Consider the following 12,822-nt stretch of genomic DNA (forward strand, 5'->3'; position numbering starts at 1 on the left):
ATTCGGGGCTGTTGACCCTCGCACGCATCGGCTGCCAACCCCCTGGCCCTTCGCGGGGTGGCAGACCTCGCAGCACGGGTACGCTCCATCCCTCCCAGCACCCCAAGCAGAAGGCAGGATTGGGTTAAAAACACCATTCCTGCATTGCTTCCTCACAGACATGAGCATCGAGAGGGGTCGCCCAGTCGGTGACCCCCGCCACCGGTTGCTGCACTCTGCCCAGAGCCCGCTCCCAAAGCTGGGGAGCAGCGGGAAGGGCGCAACTTGTGCTACCAGGGGCTGGAGTCCCCCTGCTCCCCATCCGAGCTCCCCACTTGGAGCGGGGACTGCCTCCCCTTCCCCGGGCCGCTCCCCCAACCCCGGCTGGGCTGCCCTTCCTCGACAGCGGCAGCTTCCCCGCCCCTCCCCCAGGCCTGGCGCTGAGACGGGGCCGGGACGCCCTGGGGCGGGGGCCGGGGCGAAGGGGACGTCGGGGGGCGGCCCGGCCCGGCCCGGCCCCGCGGGGGCGGTAGGGCGGAGGAGGGGGAGGGCCGGGGGCGCCGGGCGGCTCGGAGCCGCTCCCCGGGAGGCGCGGGGAGCTGCGGCGCCTGCGTGGAGCAGCCGGAGCTGCAGCTTTCGGTGGCGGTGTGGAGGGGTAGCCGGAGTCCCGCACTGTCCCGTCCCGTCGAGTGCCGCCGGTGCCCGCCGCCGCCATGGGCCGCCTCTCGCTCTACCTCTGCTGCTGCCTCGGTAACTCCCGCCCCGTTCCCGCCGCCGTCGGGGCACGGCGGGCTGGGCCAGCCCCTGCGACGGCTCGAGGCACCCAGCCTGACCGCGCACCGCTTCTCACTCTCATCTCTCTTTACCTTCGCGGCCGCGCAGCGCTTTGCTTCGCGGCGGCACAGGAGCCCGAGTACAGCTACGGCTGCGCCGAGGGCAGCTGCTACCCGGCCACCGGCGACCTGCTCATCGGCCGCGCTGCCCGCCTCTCCGCCTCCTCCACCTGCGGCCTCCGCCAGCCCGAGCCCTACTGCATCGTCAGCCACCTCCAGGTGAGCGCCTCGACGCGGGGGCAGCACACGCGGGCGCCCCGGCTGGCCGCGGGGCTCGGCGCTCGGTGGCGGGGCTGGGCATCGCGGAGCGAGGGGGCAGAGGGGGCGGACGCCCGCGGGCATCCCCGCGGCTGGCGAGGCGGGACAAGCCGCTACCTGCGGGAGGGAGGTGCGGGCACGCGTCTCCGTGGGGGCAGCATCGTACCCCTGTGCGGGACGGGTCCAGGGAAGCCCTCGCTGCTTTCGGCTCCCGACCCCCCTTTCCTCAGCAAGGTTAATAAAGAGGACTGTGTGGCAGTGAGTTTAATTAATACTTCATTTTCAGACCTACTTGGAGCCGTCTAGACAGTTTCCTGATTGAGAGTGGTCTGTAGGACCCGGGTAGTGTTTTTGCTTCTGTTCCCATAATGTAATTACATTTGTATGGTCTCCAAGGGAAAGGATGCAAATAAAGTTGTCTGGCACATCTGGTGGAAAACACAAAGCTATTTAAGCCAGAAGCAACTCACCAGAAATAAAAATTCAGAGACAGAAGAGATGGTGGAGAAGAATAAAATATGAGTTATAAGTGGGACTCCATTGAACTGAAAGTAAGAGGATAATCTTCGGCCGAATTACTGCAGAGACAATAGGGCCGGATTCTGGCACTTGGAGGGAAAACCACGGAAGCAGGAGGAGCCCTGCCTGAGGAGCTGTGAGACTTGGCCCATTTGTTCCCTGAGGTTACCAAATCTCACCCCACCTTTAGTTTTACTGTACTGCTCCATCTGCTAGAGTTAATACTTGATATAAGGTGGGGTTTAGCTTTTCTGGAGCAGTTCTGGTGTATGTCAGGATCATCTGTAACAGGATTTCTTTAACAACATCAGCATCCTGGGTAGAACAAAACAACAAAGGTACTTCACTATGTTTTCTTGTCTCAAAAAATGAAATGACATGGTAAAAAGCATGGCTTCAGGAGTTCATGTGTGCCCTTATTCCTAGTCTCATAGGCCTGGTTCAGCATTTAGGAAGTCTCTGGCTATTTTGGAGCCATAAGGTGGTGTTGAAGCTGGGCTGCAGATGCAGGAAGATGCTGAGTATCCTCTTAATAACATGGGGCTTGGCCATGCTGAACACTTGGCAGGATTGACCCTTCCACAATTTGAGCTGGGTGGGTAAAGGAGTAAGTCATGGCATGAGGTAGGGGCTGTGGTGCTGGGGTAGAGGAACATGGTGTGAGCAGGGGGGGATGTTTTCCTCAGGACCCCTGCTTGTGCTGTGCTCTTTCCAGGAGGAATCTCCAGGGGCTCATGGAGGAAAAGTGCTGAGCTTGGGAGGAGCCGCTGAAGCTGGAATCACTGAAATGGAAAGTCTGTGTGCCACAGACCTGCCAGCTCACACATTCTTGGCTGATAAAGCACCGCATTTGTCTCTATAAACTGCTGGAGGAATCATGCCTGTGTAGCTTTTGACAGTGATGAGTTGCTGGTGTGCTGGGGCTCCCTCACTATGGCATGATGAGCTTTTCTCCTTTGCTCCCTCCAGTCTGGCAAACTCTGAGCTGGTTTGGGCAGGAACCCTTCCTTTTGGTTTGGTTTGCATACTACCTTGCAAAGTTGGAATGTAGTGGTTTTAGGCCCTGGGACAATGTAAAAATAGCGTTCTTAGTAATAGTCATGATGGTTTTTTGTCCTGGTGAAGAAGTGTCCAGCTTTCCCAAGTGCCAGACTTGCACCCAACCAGTTTTTCATGGGCACACCTTATTTGTGCAAACTGGATTTATGTGCATCGTTTGGGATTGCAGTGGGAGGTGAAGATGCAAGGTTTAGATAGGAGTGAGAAAATCTGGATTCAGAGCAAAGTCAACCCCGTGCTGGAAGGACCCTGGTCACTAAATCACTGATGGACCCTTGACGTGTATTGAGCCTCACCAGAGGTATCCCTAATGCAAATAACTTTTATCCCCAGGCAAGGTCCCAAAAGCCAATGTTATTTCACAGAAGTTGTTAATAACATAATTTTGCATGTGAACATTTGTACAGAAGCAGTTCAGCAATTTTCTGTAGATGCTGCCTTTGATTCTACTTTATGCTGGAATATGTGTGCTGGAAGAGATTTCCTGAAACTGAAATTTCAATAGAGGACATAGTTCTCCTAAAAATAAAGTTTATGGAATTCCTGGCATATTTTCCATTTGGCAATTTTCATTAATTCATAAAGGTAAATACACTTATCATTTCAACAAAAAAAATACCTTTGATGACTCCTGCAGGCAAAATGAATGGAATGTGATATGTATGGAAAATGCACTTATCTGCAGGAAACAACTATTGCCCTGCGGATAAAATCAGTGATGCTGATTGTTTTGTTGTTTCAGGAGGACAAAAAATGTTTCATATGTGACTCTGAGAATCCCTTCCATGATACTCTCAATCCTGACAGTCATCGCATTGAAAATGTGGTCACCACGTTTGCTCCAAATCGCCTGAAGCTCTGGTGGCAGTCTGAAAATGGTATGAGGTTTTTCCTGGAGCCATTTCCAGGCTGGGAGCTGCTTTCTCTCCTTTTGTTAAGGGTACCTGCGGGTTTGCTGTTATCTCTGGCCTGGTGTTACTGCTTTGTGAGGGATCCTGCTGTTCGAGGAGGGCTGAGTAAAACCGGCTGCTTTTGTTTGCCCTGGAGCAGTTCTTAATCCATAAGGAAGCTCCATCAGACCTCCTGGGAGTCCCACCACTTTGCGAGAATCCTTTCTTAAAGAGCAAAGTTTCCCACACTGGCTCCAGATCTCCCTAATGTTTGGGCAGCGGGATCGGAGCAGCCTTCCAGGAGTAAATATCCCGGGACTGTGCTGCCAAGGAAGCAGCCAGGGCTTCCCCGAGCTGCTGGCCTGGAGGGAGGCTGTGGAAGGAGGAGGTTTGGGCGTGGAGCCGGGGGCCGCCCGCAGACCTCCCGCCTCCCTGCCTGCCTCCCCCTGGAGAGCAAAACCCTGCAATCTGCTTTCCCCCTCCTGAGCTCCCTGGATTCCTGCATCCATGTGCTAAACAGCAAAATGAACGAGCCAGCTAGTTAAAAAAAAAAAAAAAAAAAAGGCGTGTTAGTTTGGTGGCTTTCATTTATATTATTTTTTTTCTGTTCCTCTGCCCTTGTTACTTCTCTGCTCATGCTGCTGGCGTGCCTTCCTACACAAAACAGGGTAGTGAGGTTTCTCAAACAGCATCCTACCCTGAAGCCTTAAAGCCAGCTGGGCAGCATGGGACTTCTGCAAATGCACTGGCAGTGGCTGTCTTACTGTGTATTAAAATAAAATGGCAATATTTGTAACACTTCTGCTGCCTGGTAAAGACGGGCTTTCACTAAAACCTTTTTTGACTGTTCTGATCAGACTAGTAAGCTGCTCGTCTCCAGCAGCTCTCTTCTAGCATTCCAAATAATTCATGTTTTTTGCAACAGGCTTGGCAGCTTTCACACAGAGATGTTCTTAGCTCATAAGGTCATGAAAATGTCCTTTAACAATAAAAAACAAATGATTCTTTCTGTCCAGTCCATGTTTTTTTCTATTCAGGCATGCAGCAGAGGGTCCATTGCTGCACTCTCCACATAAAATTACAGCTAGTAGAAAATTTAAGCACTTTGTTTATTATTCTAATTTCTTACTCTTTCTCTTCTCTGTAAATCTTGCTTTATTTTTTTTTTTTTAATTTCTAACTACAGTATAATTAGTATCCAGCTGTTTTGAGAGGTCTTTTCACATGACAAAGCAGTATTTGTAACTGTTTTTCTTCCTTTCTGAGTAGAGTCCTTGGCCTGTAGATAGTTGTCCAACAGAGTTTGGATAATCTTTCCTAGCCCTCATGGTTGCAAAGCGTGGCTGTCGTAGTTACTGTAGGAATATTTCAAAAACAGATTGTTTAGGAACTGTTCCTGCATCTGGATGGACAGGAAGAGTCCAGAGTGAGTGGAGAAAGGTGGGAAATGGCTCTCACCAGGCATCGGTGAGACTTGGGGTGTTAAGGCCACAGAAGCTTGTGGCTCTGGTGCTGCCAGATGGGCTGCAGTGTGTGAGGACAGCATGGGGTCACCATGCTGGTCTGGGCTCAGCATCCCCAGTCGTACCAGCCACTGGGCACTTCAGTGCCAGGATCCAGCCGACAGGAGCCCCCATCCTTACCTACACCCAGTGAAGCTGGCTGTGTTACGCAGTCTGGAGTAATGGCAGTGCAGGCTCATGCTTTGGGTGCAGCGTGTTTGGTGCAGATGATGCTCAGGAATCCCATTTGTGATAGACTCTTCAGCAGGTCCTTGGTGTCTCCTCCACACCTTAGTAACACGCTAACCCTCATGTCCCTTTTTGACAACAGAGCCAAGTGGTAAAGAAAGAGTCTCTCCACCACTGGAGCGAAGACCTTTGGCAGAATTTAGATGTAGAGGCTGATTAAAGTCCTTGCTTGCTGCACTGCTTTTTTCTTTGCCCCTGCAGGTTTGGAAAACGTAACTATCCAGCTGAATCTGGAGGCCGAGTTTCATTTCACTCATCTCATTATGACCTTCAAGGTAAGGAAGCCACGGCCATACCCTAAACCCCAAAACACAAGGAAATATGAGATCTCATAGTACTATTTGATATTTGGGACTTGGGCTTTGTCTGAGCTACTTTGCCAGAGTTTTTAGAGCTGTGAACCCTTATTAACTCCTGCTGAAGTCGCACAGGAAGTTTGAGTTGTGACTTGTGGCTTGAGCTGTGTTGGAACTGCAATGAGGCTGCAGAAGAAGTCATACTGAAGCTGGGATTTGTGTTGGTGTCTCTCTCGTGGTTGTGTCCTAGAAGATCATTAGCTAAATCATGTAGTAGCAGAGATTCTTCTTGTTAAAAAAAAAACTGGCCATGGTATCAGTTTTCATTTGGCAAACAGAAAGGTCTTCAGGAAGAAGGAACATCTGTACACAAAGTGTCTTTGTTTCTTTACAAACAGATGTTCTGGAATAGCAGATTATGTCCTGTACATCCTAAATTGCAGGCAAGCGCTAGTGGCAGCTCTCAGCTGCAGTTCATGCAGGGCCAAATCCCTGCTCTTTGCATGTAGATAAATTTAATCTCTTAATTTTCACTCGTCAGCTTTCTAGGAGAGCTGGTTCCTCTTTCCTGTGGTGTTGGCTTTTGTTTCTTACCCTGCCTCGAGGTGGTGGTGGAGGTGGAAGGTGGTTCTTTCTGCTGGCCCCTGAGAGATCCCTGACCCTGTGTGGGTGCTATGGCCATAGTGCCATGGTACCACTGGGCTTGGACTGCTGTCAGGAGGAAGACTGCTGGGGAAAGATAGTTTAGATGTGGATTTGTTGACCTTTTTGTGTAGTAGACATTTGAGGCGCCTTGCCTCTGGGTTGCTACATTTTTTGTTGCGTGAGATACCAGTTTGTAGTTTGGGTGATATTTTCAGCCAGGAAGCAGAAAGAAGATTTCTTTCCAGCTGTGACTGAATGCTTTTGTGCTTGGCTTTTGGAGGGCCTCCTCTGAACTCATAAAACTAATGAAGAGACTGTTGTTTTTTCTTGGTAGGTGCAAGCTGGGTGTTACATTAATGTCTGCGTTTTGAAATGCAGCTCATAAATTGAAACATGAAATTTTTAGGTCAGAGAGATTACAAATCTTTTAAAAATCTCATTAGCTAGTTGTTCTGGAGTTGAATTTTGTAGGTAAGGGTGATGGTTTTTGTGAAGCAAATGCAGCCTGCCTGAGTCTGGGCAAAGCCAGCTGGAGTAGCAGCAAGAGTGGATGAAACTGAACGGCTCAGTCTCCCTAAATAAGAAGGTTTTCTTAAAGCAGCACAGAGGGTGGCTGACACTGGGTGGCAGAGAAGCTGTGAAAGATAGTGTGGTCAGACAAGGAGAGGTGGACAGTCGTAGGGCTTTTCTGAGCATCAGAGGTCACAGCTCAGCAAGAACTTCTGGGCATCAGAGGTGGAAGGGAAGCACTGAAAGTGGCCTCTGATCCCTAAGGCAGGAGAGGAGGCCAGTTAGGTACAGAGGGTTAGGCAAGGAGGTACGGGAAAGAAGAAGGCTGTTCTGCTTTCCAGAAGCAGTGGAAAAAGCCTTTTGTCTCCGTAAAGCCTTTTTTTAACCCCCAGTTTTAAGAAAGGATTTGGAATTTTAAAAATCTTCAAAATTTGCTTATTTATTGTAAGTGTGTTTAAGCACTTGGCCACTAAGTGGGTGTCAGTGTTTTGATGTGTGCTGTTGCAAAGATCTGCCTCTGAGCAGAAACTGGGATATGAGCAGAAAAATATTTCCAATCATTCCAATTATTGGAAATAATGCAGGGAAAGAGATTAAAATCCAGACATACGCATCACACACACCTAAAAGAGCTCAAATGCCAGTAACAATTAACCAAATAAAATCTCTTTTGGTGTTCTTACTGTTAGACATTCCGTCCTGCTGCAATGCTGATAGAGAGATCATCTGATTTTGGAGAAACATGGCAAGTGTATCGATATTTTGCATATGACTGTGAGAGCTCATTTCCTGGGATTTCAACTGGACCCATGAAGAAAGTGGATGATATAATTTGTGACTCCCGATACTCCGACATTGAACCTTCAACAGAGGGAGAGGTCAGTGGGGGTTTTTTCCAATATGTCTGGTGTATAGACTTCTTCCATGCTAATTTGGATTCTCTTATTTTTAAAGCTGAATCTTCTGTTGTACCATTTTTCTCCAGGTTATATATCGTGTTTTAGATCCTGCTTTTCGAATTGAAGATCCTTACAGTCCACGGATTCAAAGTATGTACACAGTTACCTTCCAGGCTCATTTGAAAGCATTTCTGTATTTATTTACCTACGAATCAAAAGAGCAGTAAGCCTCAAATAAAGTCATGCCTTAGGCCTGATAACAGTTTTGAAGTCCTATGAATAGATTTGTAGTATGGCTGGGAAATAATGATCAGTGTTGCCTGCTCAAGTGGCTGCTCTTACATGTCATTGTACTTGGTCCTTTTCTTAATTGATCAGGGAATAATTTTCATTAAAGGCCTCCCTCCCCCAAATACACACAATTACTGATGGAAACCTTGGAGCATGATCCCATAATTGTACAGTGTTCAGAAAGCAAAGAAACAGAACTACAAAGTACTTACAGAATTTTGCATTTCTAGCTAAAACCAAGGGGGCTGCATTTTAATTTTTGGAACGCCCAAAGCACACCTCTGGAGCAGTTGGCCTTGGTAGCACCATGTGGCTGGACCACACAGATGCAGCTGTAAAACACAAGTTACTAGCATTCGTGAATGATCATGTCAATCCAGGACTGCAAAGGTAGACAGGTCCATGCCTCAGAAAGAAGCCTGGTGGAACATCTAGACTGAGTAAGGGAACTGCAGCACGTGGCCATAAACTTGACCTCCAATTTAAAATTCATTCTCAGTTTCTGTTCCTGTTCTTAAATGTAAAGTTAACTGGAGCAGAAGAAAATACCTGAAGTAGAAGAGTCTTCTAGTTTCTCTATCAGTCAAAAAGGAAACTATGAGAGATAGTCAGTTTTCATGGACTTGAAGTACTTTTTCAAGCCTAGAGTGAAGGCACTAAGAAATTACAGAGGATTCCTAATATCAAAGTGAACATGTGTACTGAATTAATTATTGCAATATTGTCTTCTCATGGATTATGTGCCATGAGAACTTCTTTGTATTTGGTCAGTGAGGGGGTGTTGCTTCTTTCAGCAAAATGTGACTAATGATATTTGCTAGGAAAGTTGGGCATATAAGAAAGAAGGAATATATTTGTGTCTTGTTCCAACAAAGATTTTTTCTGAAAGGCTATTAACTCTTAAGGTCTTGGTCCACTTGTTAACAGTTCCTTAATCTTATGTTTTAAAATCCCAAAGAACCAGTAACTCCCCCGTGGTGCTGCTGCCTGTGCCTTTAATGTTTGTGTTTGTGCCTGTGTGTACCTACAGTAAAACAGACTATTTTTAATTAAGCTCAAACTAACTTTTATGGTGATCAACCCCTCATAAAATAATATATTTTTTTTTGAGAGAGAGAGAGTATGAAGTGATGTGATGTGTAGTATGTAAGAGCCAAAATGAAATCTGCCCATAGGGAGTGTGCTTGGGAATTCACTCCTGGCTTCCTCCCATTCAAGACAGCATCTAGTGAATAATTCCAAAATGGAGGGTTTTTTCGTGTCCCCTGCAGACCTATTGAAGATCACAAATCTGAGAGTCAGATTTGTCAAGCTACACACGCTGGGAGATAATCTCTTGGACTCGAGGATGGAGATCAGGGAGAAGTACTACTATGCCATCTATGATATGGTGGTTCGTGGGAACTGTTTCTGCTACGGACACGCCAGCGAGTGCGCACCAGTGGATGGCCTTAATGAAGAAGTAGAGGGAATGGTAAGTATTCACACTTTTCTGCATAAAGCTGTTCCTGACTCTGCCTCTTCTAAGTGATTTAAACACAAATTTAAAGGTGACACTCTGCCCCCTGACTCCCCACCCTTAATTTTCAAATGAGAAAACTGTTAAAACTGTTCCTCCTCAGCAAACATATCTGTCATTATTAATGTTAATCAAGCTCAGGGAGCTCAGGTTAGGTGAAAATTGTTTTAGCATTCCTTTCCTAATTATGTTAAAGAGCTGATGAAATTAAAAGGCAGGAATGCAGGAAGGGAGAAGTAACTGTATGGGGCCAGAGATGGACATGTGAGTCGACTTGGTTACATTAAAATTGAAGTGAATAGAGAGATCAAAGGATGAAACACCTTCGTGAATCAAGCATGACCTGCATTTGTATCTGTCCTTAGCAGCTAAGAAGTGAAGGCTGTAGCCCTAATTAACAGCAGGCTCTGGAGGAAAATCCTGCTGCCTGGTTGTACACTGCTGCATGAGTGCCATATCACTGCTGGGTTCTTGTTTTTCCCTTGATTTTTACCTGACAAGCTCTAATAGCACCCTTGTTAATGAGTGAGTTATTAACTGGATGAAAATGTGGAGGCATATGGGGAGGCCGGGTGGGTTGCCTCGGGGGCCGTGGGATGCTGACAAGCAGATATTCTCTGTTGCCCTCCAATTTCCATGAGTGTCTCCATCTGGGCAGCAGCAAGACTGGCTTTGACTTTAAAACCATGGCTCCAGTGCTTGTAGTGTCCATCATCTAAGGCAGCAGCTGCCACACAATCGCTGTTGGTCTGATTAGTGCTCCTTGTGTGCATGTTGGAAAGCAAAGTCAGGTTGGTGGACAAAAGCCATCTAAAGCATCTGTTAACTTTGCTTTGAGAACCAAGGTAGAACTGGAAAGAAAGTGCTGGGCTAGTGATTGCTGAAGTGAGTAGATGCATGTTAATAGCTAATTAACAGCTAATAAACAGCTAACTTCTTGGTCCAATAGGCTTTTGCAATTATTTAGGTGGAACTGTGCTCTCCTTGTTCATTCTGAAAGTGTTTATTCAGGCATTAGTTCCAGTAAGGACAGAATAAGCCTGTATGATGACATTCTTACCCTGGCAGGTAAAGAACACTCCTGTGGACCTTTACATCCTCTTACGTGCAGTTACATGTGTTAGAGTCTGCAAAAGTACATCCATTATGTGCTAGCTGTATTTTGCGTTATTTGGAGCGTGGTTTTTTTTCCCTTCCTCTTTTATAGCCAACTATATACTTATTTATTTATTATTTTTTTTTAATGACAGGTCCACGGACACTGTATGTGCAGACATAACACCAAAGGGTTAAACTGTGAGCAGTGTTTGGATTTCTACCATGACTTACCCTGGCGACCTGCTGAAGGCCGCAATAGTAACGCATGCAAAAGTGAGTTTGAGTGAAATGCAGATCTGGAGTCTGGTGTGAGCTTTACATGCTCTTCCTTGGGAACTTGTGACTATATATACATGTGTGTGTATGTATGTATGTATATATATATATATACACATAGTCCTGCATGTGTTCTTTGGTTGCCTCTGTTGTGTCTTTTCTGCAAACTTTCGTCTCCCCTGGGATCAAACTCTTACTTTGCTTCATGTCCATGCCACAGAGTGCAACTGCAATGGCCACTCCAGCCAGTGCCACTTCGACATGGCAGTGTACATGACGACGGGGAACACCAGTGGGGGGGTGTGTGACGACTGCCAGCACAACACTGTGGGACGCAACTGCGAGCAGTGCAAGCCCTTCTACTTCCAGCACCCGGAGAGGGATCTGCGGGACCCTGATGTCTGTGAGCGTAAGTGCAGCCCTGCTCCTCAAAGTGGGAATGGCCGTGGCATCCTGGCCATGTCTCCCAGGGCTTTCATAGAATCATTAAGGTTGGAAAAGACCTCTAAGATCATCAAGACCAACTATCAACACCACCATGCCAACTAAACCATGTCCTGAAGTGCCATGTCCACGTTTTTTTTTAACATCTCCAGGGATGGTGAGTCCACCACTTCCCTGAGCAGCCTGTTCCAATGCCTGACCACTCTTTCAGTAAGCAAGTTTTTCCTAATATCCAGTCTGAACCTGCCCTAGTGCAACTTGAGGCCAGTTCCTCTCATCCTATCACTGGTTATGTGGGAGAAGAGACTGACCCCCACCTCATTAGAGCTGCCTATCAGGCAGTTGTAGAGAATCCCCAGAGAATTTAGAATTTACCTTCCATCTTCTTTTGGCCAGTGCTGTGCTCCCAAGCAAAGATCCTGGAGGGAAGATGGTTGTCATGGAGATCTTGAGCAAGTCTGGCTGGGTTTTGTTTTCTCTTTGAGAATCTGGAAGTTTATCTGGTCATTATGCGTTCAACCCGTGCCATGTCTGACGCTTGCAGGAATGATACACTCCACAGAGCAGCGGAGTTTAAATCGTTTGCTGTAAGATTAGGCCTTTTCTTTTGTAGCAGATAATAAAACAAGGTGCAATTCTTCCTTCTTAGCTTGCAACTGTGACCCAGCTGGCTCTGAAAACGGTGGCATCTGCGATCGCTACACAGATTTCTCCACTGGCCTCATTGCTGGCCAGTGCCGATGTAAATTGTTTGTTGAAGGGGAGCGTTGTGACCTCTGCAAGGAAGGTTTCTACGGTCTGAGTGCTGATGACCGAGACGGTTGTCAGTGTGAGTAAAAACATATGTTCCTTTATGTGTGATCAAAGGGTCTTTGAGGAGCTGTTAGAGCTGGGAGAAGTTGGTTTGTGGGGTGAGGGTTTTTTTTTCCCCTCTTTGTTTCATGTTTTTGCTAAAGGAAAAAACATTCTTGTAGATTTGCCATAAGCTTGGGGCCCGCCCACTCTTAAAACTCTGTTCCCCAGTGCATGCACTGCAGATAGCAGAATCCTCCTTATTTGTTTTGAATTTCAAGTCCCTAAACAAGGGAAGTTTTACTGGGACAGCTGGTGGGCAAAATCTGCAATTAATCTCTGTCATGGGGAATTTTGGGGAAGCTTTAATGTAAATATTTAAAGTTGGATACTGCCTAAAATGTAACTTCAATCCTGTGTTTTGACCGGCCTATTTGTATTTCCCAATCTAGCTTGTGCATGTAATCCTCTGGGTACCCATCCCGGGGGGAATCCTTGTGATTCAGAGACAGGAAACTGCTATTGTAAGCGCCTGGTGACAGGAAAGCAGTGCAATCACTGCCTGGTAAGTAGTTTACCATAAAATAAATGGGAAGATGCTGGTGTGGGGAGGGCTGGTGTGCTGGAAGCACGAACCAAGGTGCTGGCTGCCATCTCTGCCTGCCTGCGAGCGGACGCCTGGCATTCAGGCTGGAGTGGGCACCTTGGAATGTCAGGAGCCATGTTACAGAGAGCTTGGAGGCACCTAAAGGCAGACAAGAGC

At 47.2% G+C, this 12,822-nt stretch overlaps 1 protein-coding gene across 1 annotated transcript in view; it reads left to right on the top strand.

The window, feature by feature from the left end:
• Positions 1-550: 550 nt before the first annotated feature.
• Positions 551-12,822, top strand: part of LAMB1 (laminin subunit beta 1) — a 42,493-nt gene continuing 30,221 nt past the window's right edge. Inside the window, exons 1-11 of the mRNA XM_051609071.1 lie at positions 551-729; positions 862-1,031; positions 3,391-3,526; positions 5,491-5,564; positions 7,430-7,618; positions 7,726-7,789; positions 9,202-9,404; positions 10,700-10,820; positions 11,044-11,232; positions 11,917-12,096; positions 12,512-12,624. Of these exons, the coding sequence (XP_051465031.1) occupies positions 693-729; positions 862-1,031; positions 3,391-3,526; positions 5,491-5,564; positions 7,430-7,618; positions 7,726-7,789; positions 9,202-9,404; positions 10,700-10,820; positions 11,044-11,232; positions 11,917-12,096; positions 12,512-12,624 (1,476 nt within the window). The 5' untranslated portion in view covers positions 551-692. The remainder of the gene's footprint in view (positions 730-861; positions 1,032-3,390; positions 3,527-5,490; positions 5,565-7,429; positions 7,619-7,725; positions 7,790-9,201; positions 9,405-10,699; positions 10,821-11,043; positions 11,233-11,916; positions 12,097-12,511; positions 12,625-12,822) is intronic.

The sequence above is a fragment of the Apus apus genome, chromosome 1 (genome assembly GCF_020740795.1).
Source record: "Apus apus isolate bApuApu2 chromosome 1, bApuApu2.pri.cur, whole genome shotgun sequence".
Classification (NCBI taxonomy): domain Eukaryota; kingdom Metazoa; phylum Chordata; class Aves; order Apodiformes; family Apodidae; genus Apus; species Apus apus.